Source organism: Salvia hispanica, chromosome 4, assembly GCF_023119035.1.
Source record: "Salvia hispanica cultivar TCC Black 2014 chromosome 4, UniMelb_Shisp_WGS_1.0, whole genome shotgun sequence".
In the NCBI taxonomy this organism is placed as follows: Eukaryota; Viridiplantae; Streptophyta; class Magnoliopsida; order Lamiales; family Lamiaceae; genus Salvia; species Salvia hispanica.
Genome location: NC_062968.1, coordinates 35,539,026 through 35,558,930, shown reverse-complemented (window position 1 = coordinate 35,558,930; position 19,905 = coordinate 35,539,026). Strand labels below are relative to the sequence as shown.

Genomic DNA, 19,905 nt, shown 5'->3' with positions numbered 1-19,905 from the left:
CCTACGTTAATAGCGAAAAGATTAACGGTCAAGATACCATCTTTTTTCTTGGTACGTACAGTAGAGTAAGTATTTTACTATTTCATTTTGTTATTGTGAAGAAAATTTCAAATAAAGTTACCACCATATGATTTTTTTAATTTGATGTAGCCCACTCATCACGGTGAATGATCAAGTGGTACAAACTACAACGACAAGTAATGAATGCATAATTATAATTTAAGTTTGTGTACTCGATTATTCTTTCTTTATGGATAATCAAGATCATTCTCGTCTTCACTTAGTATAGTCCATAGTCTATAGATAATAGACTATCTATTAGTACATTTTTATAATGGTATAGAGTATTCACGACAATAGTCTCAGACTAACCTACTAAAATAGTTCCTAGACTTTAAAAATATCGTCAGATATCCCAGGACTAAAAGTTTATTTCAAAAATAGCCACCATTTTGGGTGTTGGGCAATTTAGTCTTTTTACCCTTTTAACCTTTTAAATCTGATATTATTTCAGTAATATACTAAATTTTATATTTTTTCAAAATTATCATTCTTCTTCCCTTTTGTCATCCTTCACTTTGTTTCTTATTTCAATATTAGCTTTAATTTTATAAAATAAAATTTAAAATTTAAAATTTTAAATAATAATAAATTTTTATTAATTACTAAATAACAAAAATTAATAGTTTTAATCAATATTTGATAGTGTCTAATATTTAATCAATAAGGTATGCCGACATCAACTTAGTTTTAATCAGTATTTAATAGTTTTAACCATATAACACGATTTATTTCTGAAATAAATATACATTTAATGTAAGCCTAAATATAATTTTCATTTTTTTATTGGTAAACAATCAAAATTAACTAAAAAAATTTAAAAAAATACTCCTATAAAATTTTTAATAGTATCAAATTTTTAGCTAAATTCATAATATTTAATCGCAAGCAATTATAACAACTGAACGAAGGCAAAGTAGAATAGCTCTTATTTTTCCATCATGATTAATATTATTTTTCCGTACTTCTTCAATTCAGTTGAATACTATATTAAATAACAAAAATTAATATTTTTTATGAATATTTATATTGTCCATTGAAATAAAAAAATAAAGTGAAGGATGGCAAAAGGGAAGAAGAATGATAATTTTGAAATAATATCATATTTAGTATATTACTGAAATAATATCAAATTTAAAAAGTTAAAAGGGTAAAATTGTTAGGTTTGGTATACTGAAAAGCATGTTTCGAGCAAGTTTCGCTCGAATAGAATCTTGCTTGTATACGTAAAACTCTACAATCCACTTTTAACCCGATTCGGTATTATTCGAGCAGTTTCGCACGAATAGAATCAGTATATTATTACATTGTGTTTACTTATGCATTTATAAGATGTTTTATAAACATTTAAATGTATAAGAAGCAAACAAAGTCTAAGTCTTTTGCTTAGTAGACTGGTTATGGGCGTCGTCCACTTTAAGGTAACACAGTCGGTTCTATGCAATGCTTTGCAAAAGAAAAAGAAGAATTTCACAAACCAGATAGGCTTGGACTACCTATCGTGAAAGGTTGCAATGTCAGTCCGATTATTTCTAAGCCTTTACTGAAATAAGATGATGTTGGTGTGGTATAGCACTGAATGGATCTAACAGCAAGACATGTCTTTATGCTATCTACCGAAAGACTAGGTCTTGATAAATAACTATTTCTTAATCTACATACGTTAGCATTGAGCATACGGTATTGATTATGCGCTACTTTGACTTATCATATGGTGCGGGTTTTTCGCAACCCAATAATCCCGATATATTGGGTAGTGGTGATTAATATCTAGCGGTGCTAGGATTGCTATTATGTTGAATCGTGCGCGAGGTGAGTCTCGTTTGATAATGTCCTCAAGAGGAGCTCGAACAAGGTTTTATTATTCGAAAAACTGGCCAGTTGGAGTTTTATCACTTTATGAATAATAAATAAGTGTTTCTTGCTAAGTCCACTCTTGGAATTAATAAGATGTTAATTAATTAAGTCCATAGCAGACATTAATTAATTAATGGACATTTATATCTTAAGCGCGGGAAATAAATAATATAAATAATGGAAACCCGGATTACTTGTAATTTCGGATTTGAATGGGGAGAGTTCAATATTACTTCTGTAGTGGCTGCTCGTAATATTCCAATATAAGCTTGTATTAAATTGTGGGTTCAATTTAATTAGTAAAAAGCTAATTGGGCGAGCCCATATCCAAAACCTTCCATAGATCCTTGTTTGGGTCCAAAAGGAACTTAATATAAATAGGAGAATAAAGGAGACAGAATGATCACAATTTTTATTCTCAAAATTTTCAAAAATTTCGAACTCTCCATCTGTGGAGGATTTCGAATTCTTCACCTATTCCCAAAAGGATTTCTTCTGTCTTCTTTATTCGAGTCCTAGTATTTTGATAAGATCAGTCCACCCTGATATCGAAATACGGTTCGGGAACCAGATCGAGAAGATTCGTGGTCTAGTATTGAAGATCATCACGTGGAGAAGGCGCGAGCAATCGACGATTCTTTGGAGAATCAAATCGGTAACTCTAAACCGTAGAATTCATGTTTTAGGATTTACTTTCTATAAGCATGAATTATTTGCGTTCTAGCATGCAATTATCTGTTTAACATGTGAATTGATTAATCGCATAATCGGTCAAATAGATCCGTATCTGATTTATTTGTTTTGTACATGTCTTCCGCTGTGCAAGGGGCACCAAACCCCATAAAAAATGACCAAATTGCCCAACACTCCAACACTCCAAAAGGGCATTTTTGGGTGAAAAAATTTCCAAAAGGACTATTTTTGAAATAACCCTTAGAGCATCCTCATCCGTGCTCTTAAATAAGAACACGGAGGTGGGCCCGGACCCACTTTTACTCTATGTCCTCAGGCAAGAGCACAACACTCATATCCATGCTCTTCCGCAAGGACAAGCTCAAGGGTCTCATCATTCTATTATTCAGTTTAAATACTTCAATTACTAAAAACATTTCTACAATATAAAAATACATTAAAATATAAAAAATACTACATAATTAAATCCTAAAAAATAAAAATTACATAATTAAAATCCTAAAAAATAAAAATACACAATTAAAATGCTATAAAATAAAAAAAATACATAATTAAAATCCTACAAACTAAAAATTACATAATCAAAGACTAAAAAAATACCCCTGTGGAAGACTAGTCCTCTATCCCCAATGTTTTTCAGAGACCCCGTATCATCGCCACATGTGTTGCAAGTTGGTCGGAGTCATGCTAGACCTATCGGCCGTAATGAGTTGACCCAAGAGGATCCACAACGAGTTGGTATGGGGTTGAGGTGGCACAAAGGGAACGGAAGCGGTAGCGGTAGCAAGGGCGGATGGAGTCGGGGCACGACGACGGTTGTTAGTCGCCTTCTTCTTTCCTTGTGGCCGGCGAGAACTGCTCGGGCCAGCGTCGGGGCTACCCAAGTTAGTTCCGGCAAGCTGAGTAGCCACTTCATCGAAGGCGTTGTCGGATAGGGCTACCGGCCTCGACCGTTTGCTGGAGGAACTGAAGGAGAATGCTACTACGCCATCCCTATACTTCTAATGATTATGTAGGAAGCTAATAATTTACCATAATCTTTTACGCAAAACGTTATCGCATTTAATTTACATACTTAAACATTTTTTACTTATAAGACCCGATCAAACTTCTTAGCCAAGCACGATTCTAACGCACACTTCATTCTAATTATAACACCATTATGTTTTTGCAATTAAACCATCTTTATTAATTTTAATTAATAAAAGTATAAAAAATGCTAAAGACAGATCTCCAACCATCTATTCCACTCTTGAACCCATGTGTGAATATATGTCACACAAAGAAGTAATCTCAATCTAATCATTTACATTAAACTTAAATTTTATACTACTATTTTTTTAGTATATGTCTCATAAATTTTATGCAATAACTTCATATTTATATACATTTTTAAGAAAACGTAAAAATAAGTTTAAATTTGCAATATAATTGGAGATGTTTTGTAAAAAAAAATGAGATTTAGTGTATGGCATGATCTATGAAATAAAGTGGTATTTATATGGAAGCTATTTTTTTTGTAAACATCATTACAAAATGAAGTATTTGAAGTTGAAACTTACACGAAACAAACATAAGTAGGGGTGGCGAAACGGGTTACCCGCGGGTACTCGCACCCGACAAGTCGGGTACCCGTACCCGATTTTAGCTAAATTGGTTGTCCCAATACCCGCCCCGTGATATACCGGGATTACCCGATACCCGTGTCGGGTATCCCGTACCCGGCATTGCGGGTACCCGTACCCGACCCGAAATTCGAATAAAAAAATTGAAAACCATAATAATCGTCTATGTTCCCTAATTTACTTAATTAATATTGATGGTAAACTTTGAATAGATTAAGAATAAAAGTGAGGGGACTTTATAGCTAGTTCCGATGAGTTTTCAATTGTATGTTCGTCGGAATATAAAAATGTTTCAAAAGAACTCTTAGAAACATTTCATTTTCTTCACTCATTTTGGAAAAATAATAATATAAATACTCTTCTCTACATTATTATCTCTCTTACTTTATTTTTTCTCCATTCTAACTATTTATTTTTAATTTTTCAAAATGAATGTGTATATGGCTATTATTATTTAACTATTTATTTTTTTCTCTAATTTAACTATTTGAAACGCCTCTATTAATATGGAATGGGGGGAGTATTAAAAATGATATATGACTCTAATACTAATAATAACGGGTATTAACGGGACTAACGGGTATACCCGTACGGGTAGTGGGTATACCCGCTACCCGCAAAACTCTAAAACACACTACCCGATCCCGCCCCATTTCCCGTTATCGTCAGGTATCGGGTACCCGATACCCGGCGGGTAGCGGGTCGAGATGGAAATTACCCATTTCCCGCTGCCCATTTTGCCACCCCTAAACATAAGGCAAATTCCAGCAATTAAACCATGAAGGCACGAACAGACAGAATAATGAAGATGCATTGATCTAGGCGCATGTGGTGAAATTTTAAAACCATTATTTATGGAATATACCAAATAGGGGAAAATTTAACACGTTATCTTATTCTGATTCATTTTTTTTCCAACAATGGCAGATCCTTATATTCAAAACATTAATTATAATAAATCGTTCCATAAATGTCTCCTTATTTCTTTTTTGTTTATAGTATCATACATTGAAGTAATTTATGATGAATAGGGCCGCGAATGAATTGGGCTGCGGCCCAACTGGTTTCCTTAATTTGAAATTCAAATTGAAAGGGAAGGGTGATTCCCGTAAATAATGGCTGATCGGTGCCCCTTTTAACAAAAACAGGCTCCCACTCACTAAACCCCTACGTGTATAAATCCCTCGCTTCCCCACTCCGCCACTTCAAATTCAATCCTCAAATTTCAATTCAAATTTGTTTCTCGGCGATATACGTTGAATCCAGCAATGTCGCTGAGGCCCAACGCTCGCGCGGAGCTCCGCCGCAACAGGTACAAGGTGGCCGTCGATGCAGACGAGGGCCGCCGCCGCAGGGAGGACAATATGGTCGAGATTCGCAAGAGCCGCCGCGAGGAGAATCTCCAGAAGAAGCGCCGCGAGGGCATCCAGCAGTTCTCCGTCCCCGTTGAAGCCACCACCGGCCCCGAGAAAAAGGTATATGCCCGATTTTTCTTCTTCTTTTTTTTTTTTTTTTTAATTTTGAAATTTGGTTTGTAGAGCTAGGTTTTTTGTGGATGTATGGTTATAAATTTATTGCACGTTTTGTGATTTGAGTGTTTGTTTTATCTTATGCTTATTTATGCCTCCTGCATTTGTAATATTTGGACGTTTTTCTCGCGTTTGTTGGATTGAATTTGGTTGTGATGCCACTACGATATTGTTGATTTTCCTCCCTTCTTGAGTGAAAATTTGAATAATAGTAATGTACAGAAATGATTGTTTCCAGTTCACAATTTCAGAAGGTTCCCGTTGTGACGACCTAATTTATTGATTCTTACGAATATAGGTGCAGTTAGAAAATCTACCAGCAATGGTTCAAAGTGTTTGGACTGAAGATCCAAGCCAACAACTTGATGCGACGACCCAGTTTCGTAAATTGCTCTCTATAGGTGATTATTATGTTTTCAATTATTCTGATTTTTTTGGCAAAATCATTTAGTTATTATCCTTGGTGTTAAATTCCTTCTGTCTGCCACACTTGAATCTGGCAGAACGCTGCCCTCCTATCCAGGAGGTTATTCAAGCTGGTGTTGTTCCTCGCTTTGTTCAATTTTTGACAAGGGAGGACTTTCCACAACTTCAGGTATAACTGTATCTTATAATCTGTTTTGCTTATATAGCTGTTTTGATTTAGGTCTCTTCATGTCATTTGGGTTTCTTATTCTTATAATTTTTTTTGGTCTTAACTGATACAGTTTGAAGCAGCTTGGGCTCTGACAAATATTGCTTCTGGTACATCTGAACACACGAAGGTGGTAATGGATCACGGAGCAGTTCCAATATTTGTCAAGCTTCTTGGTTCTCCGAGTGATGATGTTCGGGAACAGGTGCGCATGTATTAAATGAATAGTTTGGCCTTTCAATTGCTTATTAATGCCCCCTTATATTTTGCCAGAGTTTCTTGCTTATATATGTTACCTGCCATTTTAGGCAGTTTGGGCTCTGGGAAATGTAGCTGGTGATTCCCCCACATGCCGAGACCTTGTCCTTGGTTATGGAGCTTTGGGTCCTTTGCTAGCTCAGTTGAATGAACATGCCAAGCTGTCCATGCTCAGAAATGCTACCTGGACTTTATCAAATTTTTGCCGAGGCAAGCCACAGCCAAAGTTTGAACAGGTTTTTCTCCTTGAACATGGTTTTATATCTTTGGATGTGCTACTGAGTATACTAAGAAATAATGATGGAAGCTTCACAAACTTACATTGAACCACAAAAACAAAAGTGTAACTGTGTAATATTTGTATTGGTGTAGCCTTGTTTGCTGTCATCTGCCCCTTTTAGTTGATATGATATGATGTTATGCTTATTTGGTAGAGAGGCAATGCATATTTTTTGGTTCCAGTATTTGTAAACCATTGTCCCTGTTGTTAATTTCCCAAATGACTGATGCATCTTATCTTATTCTATAATATGCACGTACATCTATTTTTTAGGATTCCATCCATGGTTATGACATTTTGGTTGTGATATGCAGACAAGCCCCGCACTTCCAATTCTCAGACAACTTATAGGCTCAACTGATGAGGAAGTTTTGACTGATGCGTGCTGGGCCCTCTCTTATCTCTCGGATGGTAGCAATGACAAAATTCAAGCTGTGATAGACTCTGGAGTCTGCCCTCGTTTGGTTGAGTTGTTGCTGTGAGTATCTAGACTAGACTTTGTATCAAAGATACCTCAAAGAAGTTCCTCTATATGAAGCATGTTATATGTTTTTATTGGTCTGATTAATGATTGATTTTTCATTTCAGCCATCCATCACCCTCTGTTCTCATCCCTGCCCTTCGCACCGTTGGAAATATTGTCACAGGTGATGATATGCAAACTCAGGTATGACTAAGGATGTTCTGCCAATCACATTACGGATGTGTTTTATTTTCTTTACTTTCAGAATCATGACATGTTGAGATACTTGTGGCATGGGGAAGTGAACTAGCACAATGTATGCTTAGTTCTTTCAGTCCTTTTATTGTTCTTCGCCACAAGACCTAGTGGCTAATGTTTTAATTATACACTTAAACAACATGCATATGCCAAAATTCTGTTATTAGATATGTCGACATGATCTGCAGTACTTGTTTTACAATACATGATTTAATTCTAAAGGTTGAGTGCCTTTTGCAGTTTATCATCAGCAATGGCGCACTACCCTCTCTTCTTAACCTCTTGAATGGTAGCTATAAGAAAAGCATTAAAAAGGAAGCTTGCTGGACTATTTCCAACATCACTGCTGGAAACAAAGGGCAAATTCAGGTAAAGTGTGCTTTGCTATGGATATGGGTGTTTTGTGTGTGAAGCATATCAGTTGGTGGGTTGTGCTGCTGTGAAACATGTTTTGATAGGTTAATGTTTACTAAGCAACACATCCACTTATTGCAGGCTGTCATTGAAGCCAACATTATTGGACCACTTGTCCAATTGCTGCTAAATGCTGAATTTGATGTTAAAAAAGAGGCTGCATGGGCCTTGTCAAATGCCACGTCTGGTGGTACTCATGAGCAAATAAAGTGAGTTATTACATACAATTATGTTATCTTTGTATTACTATAATTTGTTGTTGTTACTGCAATTGAATCCTTTCTTTCTTAAACAGGTACCTTGTAAGTCAAAATTGCATTAAGCCTCTATGCGATTTGCTTATATGCCCCGACCCAAGGATCGTCACAGTATGTTTGGAAGGTCTCGAAAACATTCTGAAAGTAGGGGAAGCTGAGAAGAATTTAGGTCTGACAGGGGCAGGAGATGCCAACCTGTTTGCTCAAATGATTGATGATGCTGAAGGTCTTGAAAAAATTGAGAACTTGCAGAGTCATGACAACAATGAGATATATGAGAAGGCCGTGAAGATACTTGAGACATATTGGTTGGAGGATGATGATGAGCCAGCCCCACCGGGCGACCCAGCCCAGCCAGGCTTCCAATTCGGAGGGGCTGACGTCAATGTCCCGGCTGGTGGGTTCAACTTCAACTAAATGTTGGCTTATGGCTCTGCCAATATTGAAACAGAGGCAGATATTAAACTTATTGCTATTAAGTGGCAATGGATATTTTTTTCCCAAAAGATATATGATACCTACCTAGCCTGTTAGGTAGTGAACTTGTTTCTTCTACGTTGTAGTGTATGATCAAATTTGTCGGTTGGAAATTATTTATTTGGTCACGCAAACTTTATCGCCTTTCAGTTTACAAAATTATGTACTTTTTTTTTCATTTCTTTTATCAATTCCCTCTGCAATCAAAATTTTCTATCATAGTTTTTAAGTGTTTCTAGAGTTGGCAAATTCGGGGTTAGTTGGTAAGATGATTTGTTCCTTCGTCATTAGGTTTGGTTTGTCCAAGCACATGTTTTGTAATTGGGTTTTGTAATCCCGGCAGCCTTTTCGTTGATGACTATGGCATCACACAGCAGCTGCATGATGGTAGTGGACTCCCTGAAGATTAGCTCGATGACTTGCGGGGAAAGAATGGGAGTGGGGAGAGAGCATAGAATGGAAAACGGAAGGGGGAAAATGGAAGGGAGTGGGCGGGATGATGATAGTTAGCATTCTTAATTTAAATTTATATACACAAATCATGTAGATGTAGTTCGGCCATGAAGATCTGGAAGACCAACACTAGTTACACTGCTATAGTATTGAATTTGGAAGTACTATAAGACATGTAAAATGGATATGAAGAAATAATTCTCAACATAGAGAAAAGATATTTTCTCATTCAACAAAAAAGGTGAAACTTACAAAGGAGAAACAACCACTTATTTATAGTTCTAAGCAACACGCTACATGCATGTGCTCGAGGGCATGTGAGTGCATGGACACACAATCAAAACCCTTATAACTAACTATAACTACCAACTAATTGCCAGCTCACTCCGACAACTTTTTAGGCCATCCATAACGCTATCTCTTATCCATCTCTTAACCCCCTCATCTCTTTACTATTCATTGGCCCTACTGTACTTTTCACTTTATATCTTAACTAAGAGACAACACCTACATCCCTCCATCTCTTAACCATCTCATCTCTTAACTATTCATTCAATTTCATTTTTTATTTTTATTTTTAACAAATCCAATTAATAAAAAACACACTTCATTATATAAAATAAAATTATAATTTAAAATTCTAAAAATATAAAAATATAAAAAAGACATAATTTAAAATCCTAAAAATATAAAAAAGACATAATTAAAATCCTAAAAAAATAAAAGGCATAATTTAAAATACTAGAAATTCAAAACACTTAAATTTTAAAAACTACTCCTCCGGAGAATCATCCCCCGAAGTCGGTGGCGGTGCACCCGGGTTAGTGGATGGCCGAATACCAAGTTGTCTTGCCATCTCCTGCATTCCGGCAATATGATGTTCATATTGGGGAGGCATCATGCAAGAAGTGTCAGCCATCGTGGCGAGCATGTATATGGACCACAGTGAAGTGCTAGAGCCCGAGCCCGAGCCCGCCTGGTTTGACGCCTCGGCCCTTCCCCTTCCCCCTCCCCCTCCCTCTAGCCGCCTTCGCCGCTTTGGTCCCTTGTGGCCGACGACGTGAACCGGAGGAGGAGACACCTACATTGGTGGGCGTGTCCTCAAACTCTTGTGAGGCGTTGCCTGACCCGCCGCCCTTACTAGACGAGTAGCCACCCCCCGTGTGCTTCGTGCGTTTAGAGCTCAAGGACCGGACACCGCCAACCCATCTTTTTTCGTTTCTGACCAACTCCCAAACATCGATATGTTTGAAATCTTTTTTAATGTCGTCTTAGACTCGCATCGTCGCTCTCAGAATGTCGACCTCACTGGCTCTGCTTTGGTATTGCTCCGCTTCAGCCCTGTAGATCGAGCAAAAAAATTTTACATCTCTGTCGCACCGGTCCCAATGACTGCAGAACATCTTCACGTTGCGGCGGTGAGCCCCTGTCGGCTTTAACTCTTCGTAAACTTCGGTGACCTTCTCCCAAAAACACAACCGGTTTTGTTGATTCCCGACGATGGGATCGTACGAGACGGTGAGCCAAGCGTTGTATAGAGCCGACGGTGAGCCAAGCGTTGTATAGAGCCAACGTTTCCTTGCGGCTGTATAGATACGTCGCCTAGATCCTCTGTCTCCTCGCCTTGTTCCTCCTCGGCATCGCGACTGGCGGAGCCTCCACCGCCTCGTCGTCCTCCTATCGGAAAGTATTCCGGAGTGTGTTCCTCCGGAAAATTCTCCCTAATTTGGGATAATCCATGCGTTGACCTCGGGGGGAGGGGGAGGGACGATAGTATGCATCCAGATCAAAATGTGGTGCATCGCCGAGCCTTGTGTGCCCGGCGTCGACGAACCAACCAAAGAGTTGAACATGCCTCCCCAGTCGCCAAACGCGTTTAAATCGAAGCCGCCGGAGCCGTTGGAGTTTCCGTCACCGGATATTTTTACAGAAATTGGAGAGGAAAGAGAGGTGAATTGAGAGAAGAATAGATGTGGTGTTTGACTGTTTGTAGTGTTTGTGTGTGGAATGGAGAATGAAAGAGAGTAGTGTGTATTTATAGAATAAGAAAAAAAAGAAGAAGGTAATATTACCGTTATTTTAAAATAATATTTTTAATTTTTTTTTTCTGAAAATCGATTTTTTTTTAAAAAAACTAAAAAATGACGTCATACTTACTACGCCCACTCGCGGGCCGGCGAGTGGGCGTCACGCCTAGCGCCAGCGCTCGCCACGTGGCGCTGGAGCGTGGCGAGCCGTCTCGAGGCTTGCCTCTTCCGCGCAAGACGCGCGACGGGATGAGGACGAGACGACGCCCACAGCGCCGTCTTGCTGTTGTCTCGTCTCTCCGAGACGCGATGGAGACACCCACGCGCCGCGCTGTGGGTGGCCTTATTCTTCATGCTCATTTCAAGTGCTATTTTTCTGTCTTTTATTTCAATAGGAAGATTTCTAGTTTACATAATTTGGTACTACCTCTGTCCCCCAAATTTTGACATAGTTTACTATTTCGTCCGTCCATGAAAATTTGACACACTTCACTTTTTACCATCTTTGATAGTGGACCTCATATTCCACTAACTCATTCCTAGTATTATAAAACTAATACTTTAAAAGTAGGACCCACGTCCCGCCAACTTTTTCAACTCACTTTCCATTACATTTCTTAAAACCCGTGCCCTGTGCCGAGTCAAAGTGTGTCAAAATTTGAGGGACGAAGATAGTATTTCAGAGATAAGGTATGGTTTACACAATCTGAAAGAGAAAAATAATAAATTCATAGCAAAAAAAAAATTGCAGCGTCCGGAAAAGTACTATATTGATCACCAAAGTCTGAAGCTAGATTAACAAAATCTATTACTTTAACAAGCTTATTTGTCCAAGCAAGTTCAACATAAAATGATTTACCAATGAGGACTAAAATGAAATTAAACAATGTATGGATCATACAATTTTATCTCTTTATTGCAAGTTTTTTTTTTTTTTTTCCAATTTTGCATTATATAATCCAAAAAGAGAAGGGAAAAGTAGATATTTAAAAGCGAACGCGAAATGCCATAACTGAATCTTGTTATGGCATGTTTGGTAGATGGATTTCCATCCCTGAGTTATCATTTCTACCAAACATGGTCTTAGTTGTTAATGCATCACTCGAAATATTCAGAAATCCAATTAAATCGGGGAGAATGGGTGAATCCAAAAATGATGAGGAAGAGCACGCGCAGGAATCAAATTGAAGTTCATTCAATTATCTGCCCAAAATCACACACGAAGGAAAACATTCTGACTTCTCTTCTTCTTTGGGCAGCGCCAATGGCAAGGGAGGGGACGACCACGGCTATTTTCCTTGACCGTCAAGGGGAGTTCAGCTGCACCCTCCCACCCCCACATCCGCCACAGACTCAATCCAAACTTTCAACAAACTAACAATACCTCCTACATAGTTTGGAAAAGGGTGATGGACTTTTCAAGAAATAAATCGACAGGCAAACAATAAAATAAGATGACCTGCTGAACAACTCAAAATCTGCATTAACTTACAAGTTTGTTAATATGAAAAAATTGTAATTGTCAAATATCCTCTATGATTACTACTGGTGGAAACTATCTGTTTTTGTTTTTGTAATACAAATTATATCTCTTGCTACTCATATTTCAAGTAACTGAATCACGAAGGTAGAAGCTCTTGTTTCTTTCACCCTAGGAGAAGAAGAATTCCTTCGAGTTACCACACTGCATTTCATCACTCATCTTAAGCAAACGTCGATAAGATATTCTTCTTTAGGGTGAATTCTTCGGCCTTATTTGGGCTGATTGACTGCATCAACAAGAAGCAAGAAATATTTATGAAAATTCTAACAGAATGCAAGGGCATAATAAAGGATAAACATTGCTACTTATGTACAGTAGCATCCAATATTATATCATGGAGAAGTACAGGAAAAATTAAATTCATTAGTTTCAACAACCTATGTAGCAGAAGAGATATGATGTACCTTAGCAATTATGCGGTCCAAACGTAGGATTTCATTCTTTGCATAATCGGAACCTTTGTCCATGCAGCTCTTAGCAGCTTTCACATAGATCTTCCCATATCTACAGGATAATTAGAGGGGATAAAGTAATAATCCCAATGTTAATATGCACAATCTAAAAAAAGGCATGTTATAACATCATTACAACTGATCAAATTAAAATATGAATTTATGAAAAACCTTGCATTTGAACCCTTCAGCTTCCCAGCTTCTTCTTCTAATCGTTTGAATACAACTTTCTTCTCCTCGCCTTTTGCACTCATAAATTCCTTCACCAAGCTTCCAAGGTCCTCAATGATGCCAGCCTAGGGAGGATATAAAGTAGATCAGTATCACAAACAAAAGTAAACATGGTCACATCAGTAATTCTGTCACAGACCTTGGAGGTGAGTTTTCCTTTCGCATCTCGGTTCGTTCCGCACTTCTCATTAATGAAAGTAACAAAATCATCTACATCTCTGCCACCATTATAATCTTCACCAGCCTTGATGTTTTTTGGGAAGAACTTCAATGTAGGAAAACCGGTAATACCATACCTGCAAGGCAGAAGATACTTCATAAGGAAACCGATGCCACATTACTATCCATAAAAAAAGTGCATAAATTTCAGGAATCTAAGCAGGACTTCAAGATGCAGGCTAGCATTGCAGCTAATGGTAATCCGGGACAGAATTTAAATAACCAACACTAGAATTTAAAGACGAGCACTATGTATTTTGATGGAGAAAACAACTGTGCTTTTGCTCTTACTTTTCTGCAAGATCCTTGTGTGCATCAGCATCAAGATTAGCAATGACCACATCTTCCTCCAGATTGAATGCTGTTGCAACCTTTTCATAGATCTACATGTCGAAAAGATATAGAAATCAATATCTGAATGAAATTATCAAGAGTTATGACAATTCAACTAACTAGGCACTGTAGGCAGCACTACACTTACAGGAGCAAGGCTCTTGCAATGACCGCACCTGAAAAAGCAAAGCATTAAATTATAAGTATATATAAACTGGACTTACTAATGCATTTGGAAAAATATCATATAAGATGCTAATAAATCTTCTTTCAAGGTTAGCAAGACAATTTAAATTGCATGACAACCACGTCTCATATAACATTATAATGCTCAAGAGAAAACAACTCATGCACACTTACCAGGGTGCATAAAACTCAACTAGCACATCCTTTTTCTCATCAAGTACAACCTCATTGAAGTTAGCAGGAGTCAGAACCACAACATTTGAAGGGACTGCGGCAATCTTGACATTGGTACCTGATGAAGGAACAAGTTGATGATCGTTACTTACACAGCGTACCTGGGTTTCAACTAAGCTAATAAGTAAAAACACTAAAAATAGAGCATCACAGCATCCTATTCTCACCCATAAGTTCATAAGTAAGTTTCTTCACAAAACTGAAAGGTTGCACACACATACTAATTTGTTGCTCAAGCCAAAGTTAGTTAGCCACCATAAACAACATAATCATCAAATGACATACGATAAACATACATGGTTAATTTTGAATGACAATTATCACATTAACTAAAAATGTTTTACCTCCTTCATTGTTAACATACTCAGCAAGGGTTTCAGCAGTCCTTGCACCTTCATACCTATAAATGAAATTATATTAATTAGACTATATAAATTTGTACTAGATACTTTAAACTTCCACTAATCCACTTCAAGGAGAAAGGGGATGAGGAAAAAGTTAGACAAAACTTCCAAGAAGACCATAACCCACTTTTTTGGCTCCAAGGAACCTTTAGGGAACCATTGGATAGTTGGATACCCAGAAACCTCATACTTGCTGCAAAGGCTCTTATGCTCATCACAATCAACCTACAACATAACAAATGCAGCTGTTGAAATTAATCAACTATTTTATCCTAAGAAATATAATGTAAAATTACGAAACCATAGCATCAAAATATCAAATTGACATGTTTTATCCTCGATCAAGGTATTTAGATGTAGGGTAACTGCAATCATAATTCTGTAAGATACATCCACTAAACAGACACTCAGATGAAATGATTAGGTCAAAATCTCAACAAAAAATAAGTACTCCCTCCGTCCCGGCTAAGATGACACATTGCTTAGCCGGCACGGGATTTTAGGAGTTATTGGTTAAAGTGTTTAATTGGAGAGAGAGAAGGTGAGTGTAGGTATTAAAGTAGAGAGATGAAGATAGATGGATATTTTAATAGGAGTGAGAAAAAGTGGTTGAGTGTATTAATTGGAGAGAGAAAGTTACCAAAAAAGGAAATGTATCATCTTAGTTGGGACAAACTAAAAAGGAAAACGTGTCATCTTAAGCGGGACGGAGGGAGTACTTAAAATCTCAAAGATTGACAGCCTTGGTCAAACTATAAGTTGCAGTAAGCAAAACATAATATAGTACTTAGTAGAACAATGCGACATCAAAGATATATCACTTAAAAGATTATATAAACTGTAATATTCTAAAGCTACTAGCAGACCCTATGGCATTCTCTACTAAGAGAGATAGCATCTCTGTCCCACTATAAGTGAGGCGTTTCTTTCCGGCCGTTGTTTTGCGAAGATGATAATAAATAGCTAAAGTGGAGAGAAAGTAAAGTAAGAGAGAGAATAATATAGAAGAGAGTCGTATATACATTATTCTCTTATTTATTTATTTTCTCTCCACTCTAACTAGTTATTATCATTTTTGCAAAACAATGCCCGAACAGAAACGCCTCACTTGTAGTGGGACGGAGTATAACCATGACATCAAGGGTGGTGAGGGGGCTCAGCCTCCCTAAACATCTCCGAAATTCAATACTTACGTATGTGTTTTTGTTATATAAGTTTTGATTTATTTATTTTTTATTGATTTAATTAGCTGTCTCAGATAGTATTTTTCTACTGCACTAGCATAATGAAGACGTTTGACTGTGAAGTTGAGTGTTAAACTACAAACTACAATGCTTACAAATCATTAACATTATTTCTGACCATTGGTTCTCACTCCTCCAAAGTGAAACTTGATAGAATATTTCTGTAAAACTACAAACTACAATGCTTGCTACAACAAGAATTGAACACTTGACTGAATCACAGTGGAACTATTTGAAATTTCAAACATCCTCAAGGCCCTCACTCATACTACGATTGATTCCAAGATCGAAAATATGACATGTGAACTTGAGATTAGGAAATGAGTATCACAGCACATTCACTCCAAGTCATGAACAAGAATAAAAGGTGAGCTAACCTTTCCTATCAAAACAGATTTTGCCTTCTTGAAACTTGCACCGAGCTTTTCAAACTCAGGAGCAAGCTTCTTACAGTGTCCACACCTGCATTATAAGATAAAATTTCCACATCGTGATCTGAAACTACATAACTGCAGCAAAAGCAGGAACTGTTCTGAAACTACATGGCCAGTGCTAACCGCCATTTATTCTGATAAAAGAATAACGACTAGCGAGTAGATATAGATAATCAAACATAACCACTACTTAGCTAACTGACAAAAAATCGAATAAGTAACCGATCAAATCAGATCTACACAATGATCTAAAGAAACATGAAAATCAAAGACAAAAACAATAAATCACAATAGAAAAGCAGAGGATAAGCAAGATGACAGTTTTTAAAACAGGCGAGTGACATTAAATAATTTGAGAAAAAATTGGATACCAGGGAGCGTAGAACTCGACGAGAGCACCGCGGTCTTTGCCGACCTCTTGGTGGAAATTCTCCTCGGTGAGGACAACGACGTCGTCAGCGGAGGCCGAAGCGACCAACAACAGCGTTAGGGCGGCGAAACAGATCGACGATCTCCACATTTTCGGTTCAATCGGAAAAAATTGAAGTTTATTGTGTGATTGTAGTCAAGTCTACTTAAAGCTAATTTTGTCAGATTTTCAAGTGGTTTTACTTTTATATATTGCCTCTTTGTTGCCTGTAGGTGGTGGTAGTAAAAAATGATTAAATGGGTTTAGCGAAAAATGAAATTCAGTTTAGTATAGACTAAGAGCATCCATTACAGGGGACACTATTGACATTTTTTTTTATAGCCACTTTTTATTTGTCCACGGCCATAAAAAAAAAAGTTTTCGCAGCAATAGTAGACACTTTTGTTAGCCACATTTCACTTTATTTTTATTCTTTGTATATTTTAATTCAATTAGACTTAAAATTCTCGGACTAAAAATAATTAGAAAACGAGATAATAATAAAATTAAAAAGTGCGATTAGACCAAATATTCGTTGTATTAATGGATACCGGAAAATTATACAACGAACATTTTATAAAAAAAAAACATATAAAAACAAATAAAAACACCGCCACCATCTACTCGGTGGCGGAGTCGGAATCCTCTGCCTCTTCTTCGTCGCCCACTCCCGCCCCCGGCGTCGCCCCTGCCCCCGCCGCACCCGGCGCCGCCGAACCAGTCAACCCCAAATCCTCTCTGATCCTACACATGAGCTCATAGTATATCGCCTTGGTGATCGGGTCGGTGGCGGACTCGTAGAAACGGCAGTTCTCTTGCAGTTGTTTCATCAACTGCACATTCAGGTTCCTGTTCAAGACCACATGGGGCCTAGGGTCCACGGACTGAGTTCCAGAAGGCGCCTGCACGCTGCGCGATCCAGACGCGGACGCCGAGTAGCGGGAGGAACCTGCAGACATTCGGGCGCTGCGGATACTGGCCTTCTGCCCCGGAGGGCGTGAGCGCCTAGTGTGTGTATCAGAGGGCTCCTCCGTTTGGGCGTCGCCGAGGTCGATTGATTGTCCGCCGCTGCTGCTGCTGTAGTTCTCGGCTCTGTTGCGTCTATTGCGCTTCGCCCCTTGACCTCAGTTCCTCTGCACAGATGGACTTGAATTTCGGGTAGTTCTCGAGAACGAGAAACTCCTCCCAGTGGGTGAACTTAGGCTTCCATAGCGCGTTGTATTGGGACACGCAGACAGAGCCTTCACGTCGGTTTCGTTGCGGCCACTCTCAGCCGTTGAGAAGGTTGTTGCCGTAGATGCCCGCGAACTTCCTGGTGGGTGTCAGAATCCTCCCAAACTTTTTCCGGATTTGTTCCGCGTCACGCGGTTTGGCGCCTCTCGGCTTGAACTCATTGTAGGTCAACAAAACGCGGTTCCAAAAGCCCATCTCGGTCTGATCGGTGCCAACACAGGGGTCTGATGTGACGGCATCCCATGCCCTCGCCACAGCAATCGACTCGTCTTTGGTGTAGTGCCCGCCCCGACTTGTTACCGCCGACTCGCTACCACCGCTGCCGCTGCCATCCCCGTCGTCGCCGCTGCCGCCTCTCCCCCCACCGCCGTCGCCACCGCCCCTCCCACCAACGCCGTCGCCGGAACATCTCGTCGGCGGGGTTTCCGGTAGGCCCGGACTCATCAGCCCCATCATCTGCTCCAGTGTGAACCTATCGAAATCAGACAAAGGAGTCTGGGTGCGCTGGAAAGAGTGAGAAGGGGTATCCGGACGCGGATGGTTGGGCGAGTCCATAGTGGGTCGATAATCTCCGAATGCCGAACGACCCAAATTCCTCTGATGAGATGACTGACCCCGATATTGGGTTTGTTGCCACGACGGGGATGTCGGTGACCACGACTGGAATGGAGGGGGCCTGGGACTCGATCCCCGGGGGGTGGGACTCGATACCCACAGCGGAGATGGCCGGGAAGAAGGATAGTATCCGTATCCCGATTCTTCCGTGCCGGGTGAATCTTCGTATCTCCCGTGCATTTGGTATAAAATTCTGAAGAGTGAAATTGGAGGTGGAGTGAAAATGGGTGTGGAGTGAAAGATAAATTGGTGGGGTATTTAAATAAGCCAAAAAAATAATTACAAATTCGAAATAAAAAAAATTAAAAAAAAATTAAAAGAAAAACGGCGACCGCCGCGGCGGTTTCGCCGCGCAATAGATAGGCACGGCGGCCGCCGCGCTTCTCTCTCCTCCGGCTCGTCCACGCCGTCTTCGGGGCGAATGCCCTTCCGCCCCAACAAATTCGTTTGCCTCGGGGGCGGACGCGTCCTCCGCAGTAGCCCGCCGCGGCTAAGCCGCGATCGGGGCGGCCGGCGCACCGCCCCTATAGTGGATGCTCTAACAAATTAGAGCACCTACACTGGTGCTCTTTGCATCGAGCAGGTGCTGTGCTGACGGCGCGACGAGCACCCTGCTCACTGGTGTGCTCTTGCCGACGGCACGGCCCTGCTCGATGCATCGAGCACCGCTGTGCCGGTGAGCAGGGTAACGTGGCGGCATATTATTAGCCAGCGGCAATGCCGTTGGCATTTTTTTTATAAAAAAATTGAAATAAACTAAAAAATTGGTTTTAAATAAAAAAAATATTTTTTCACTTCCCAATAAAATATATCCGTTTTTTCTTCACCTTTAATTTATTTTTCATTATTTTAACCAAAAAATTCACATTTTTATCTATAAATACCATCATTTCCACACAAAATTTTGTACACTACACTGCACAAAACAATTCTATCAATTCTCATCTGAATTCTCACCCTCTCACTCTTGCATAAAAATGTCCGGCTTCGGCTATCACCCCTACAACTCCCTCGGATGGAACCACGAATGGTTCGGCTCATCGTCATTCCTTAATCCGGATACGGATTTCTTGCCCTCTCCTC

At 39.2% G+C, this 19,905-nt stretch overlaps 2 protein-coding genes across 2 annotated transcripts; one reads left to right on the top strand and one right to left on the bottom strand.

Annotated features, from left to right (window-relative positions):
- The first annotated feature begins 5,435 nt into the window (after window positions 1–5,435).
- On the top strand, window positions 5,436–8,983 carry LOC125222475 (importin subunit alpha-2-like). Its single transcript, XM_048125114.1, has 10 exons — window positions 5,436–5,710; window positions 6,063–6,165; window positions 6,268–6,359; window positions 6,472–6,603; window positions 6,707–6,892; window positions 7,251–7,414; window positions 7,525–7,603; window positions 7,898–8,026; window positions 8,153–8,280; window positions 8,367–8,983. Exons 1-10 carry the CDS (start codon window positions 5,504–5,506, stop codon window positions 8,743–8,745), a joined length of 1,599 nt encoding a protein of 532 aa, XP_047981071.1. The 5' UTR covers window positions 5,436–5,503; the 3' UTR covers window positions 8,746–8,983.
- Window positions 8,984–12,730: 3,747 nt separating this feature from the next.
- LOC125218414 (probable protein disulfide-isomerase A6) lies at window positions 12,731–17,158 on the bottom strand. The gene is made up of 11 exons (XM_048120079.1): window positions 16,937–17,158; window positions 16,509–16,593; window positions 15,015–15,112; window positions 14,828–14,883; window positions 14,424–14,541; window positions 14,212–14,239; window positions 14,022–14,113; window positions 13,651–13,807; window positions 13,452–13,576; window positions 13,233–13,332; window positions 12,731–13,054 (listed from the first exon to the last, which is right to left on the bottom strand). The coding sequence occupies exons 1-11, from the start codon at window positions 17,083–17,085 to the stop codon at window positions 12,989–12,991; spliced, it is 1,074 nt and encodes a 357-aa protein (XP_047976036.1). The 5' UTR covers window positions 17,086–17,158; the 3' UTR covers window positions 12,731–12,988.
- Window positions 17,159–19,905: the final 2,747 nt, after the last annotated feature.

Bases quoted from the DNA above. Each gene is read 5' to 3' on its own strand.
- LOC125222475 (XM_048125114.1), top strand. From the start codon at position 5,504: ATGTCGCTGAGGCCCAACGCTCGCGCGGAGCTCCGCCGCAACAGGTAC. The intron at 6,166-6,267 runs GTGATTATTATG...TGAATCTGGCAG, and splicing joins TCGTAAATTGCTCTCTATAG to AACGCTGCCCTCCTATCCAG. The intron at 7,604-7,897 runs GTATGACTAAGG...TGCCTTTTGCAG, and splicing joins GTGATGATATGCAAACTCAG to TTTATCATCAGCAATGGCGC.
- LOC125218414 (XM_048120079.1), bottom strand. From the start codon at position 17,085: ATGTGGAGATCGTCGATCTGTTTCGCCGCCCTAACGCTGTTGTTGGTC. The intron at 14,114-14,211 runs GTAAGTGTAGTG...TTCGACATGTAG, and splicing joins ATTGCAAGAGCCTTGCTCCT to ATCTATGAAAAGGTTGCAAC. The intron at 13,577-13,650 runs GTCTGTGACAGA...TATCCTCCCTAG, and splicing joins AAGGAAAACTCACCTCCAAG to GCTGGCATCATTGAGGACCT.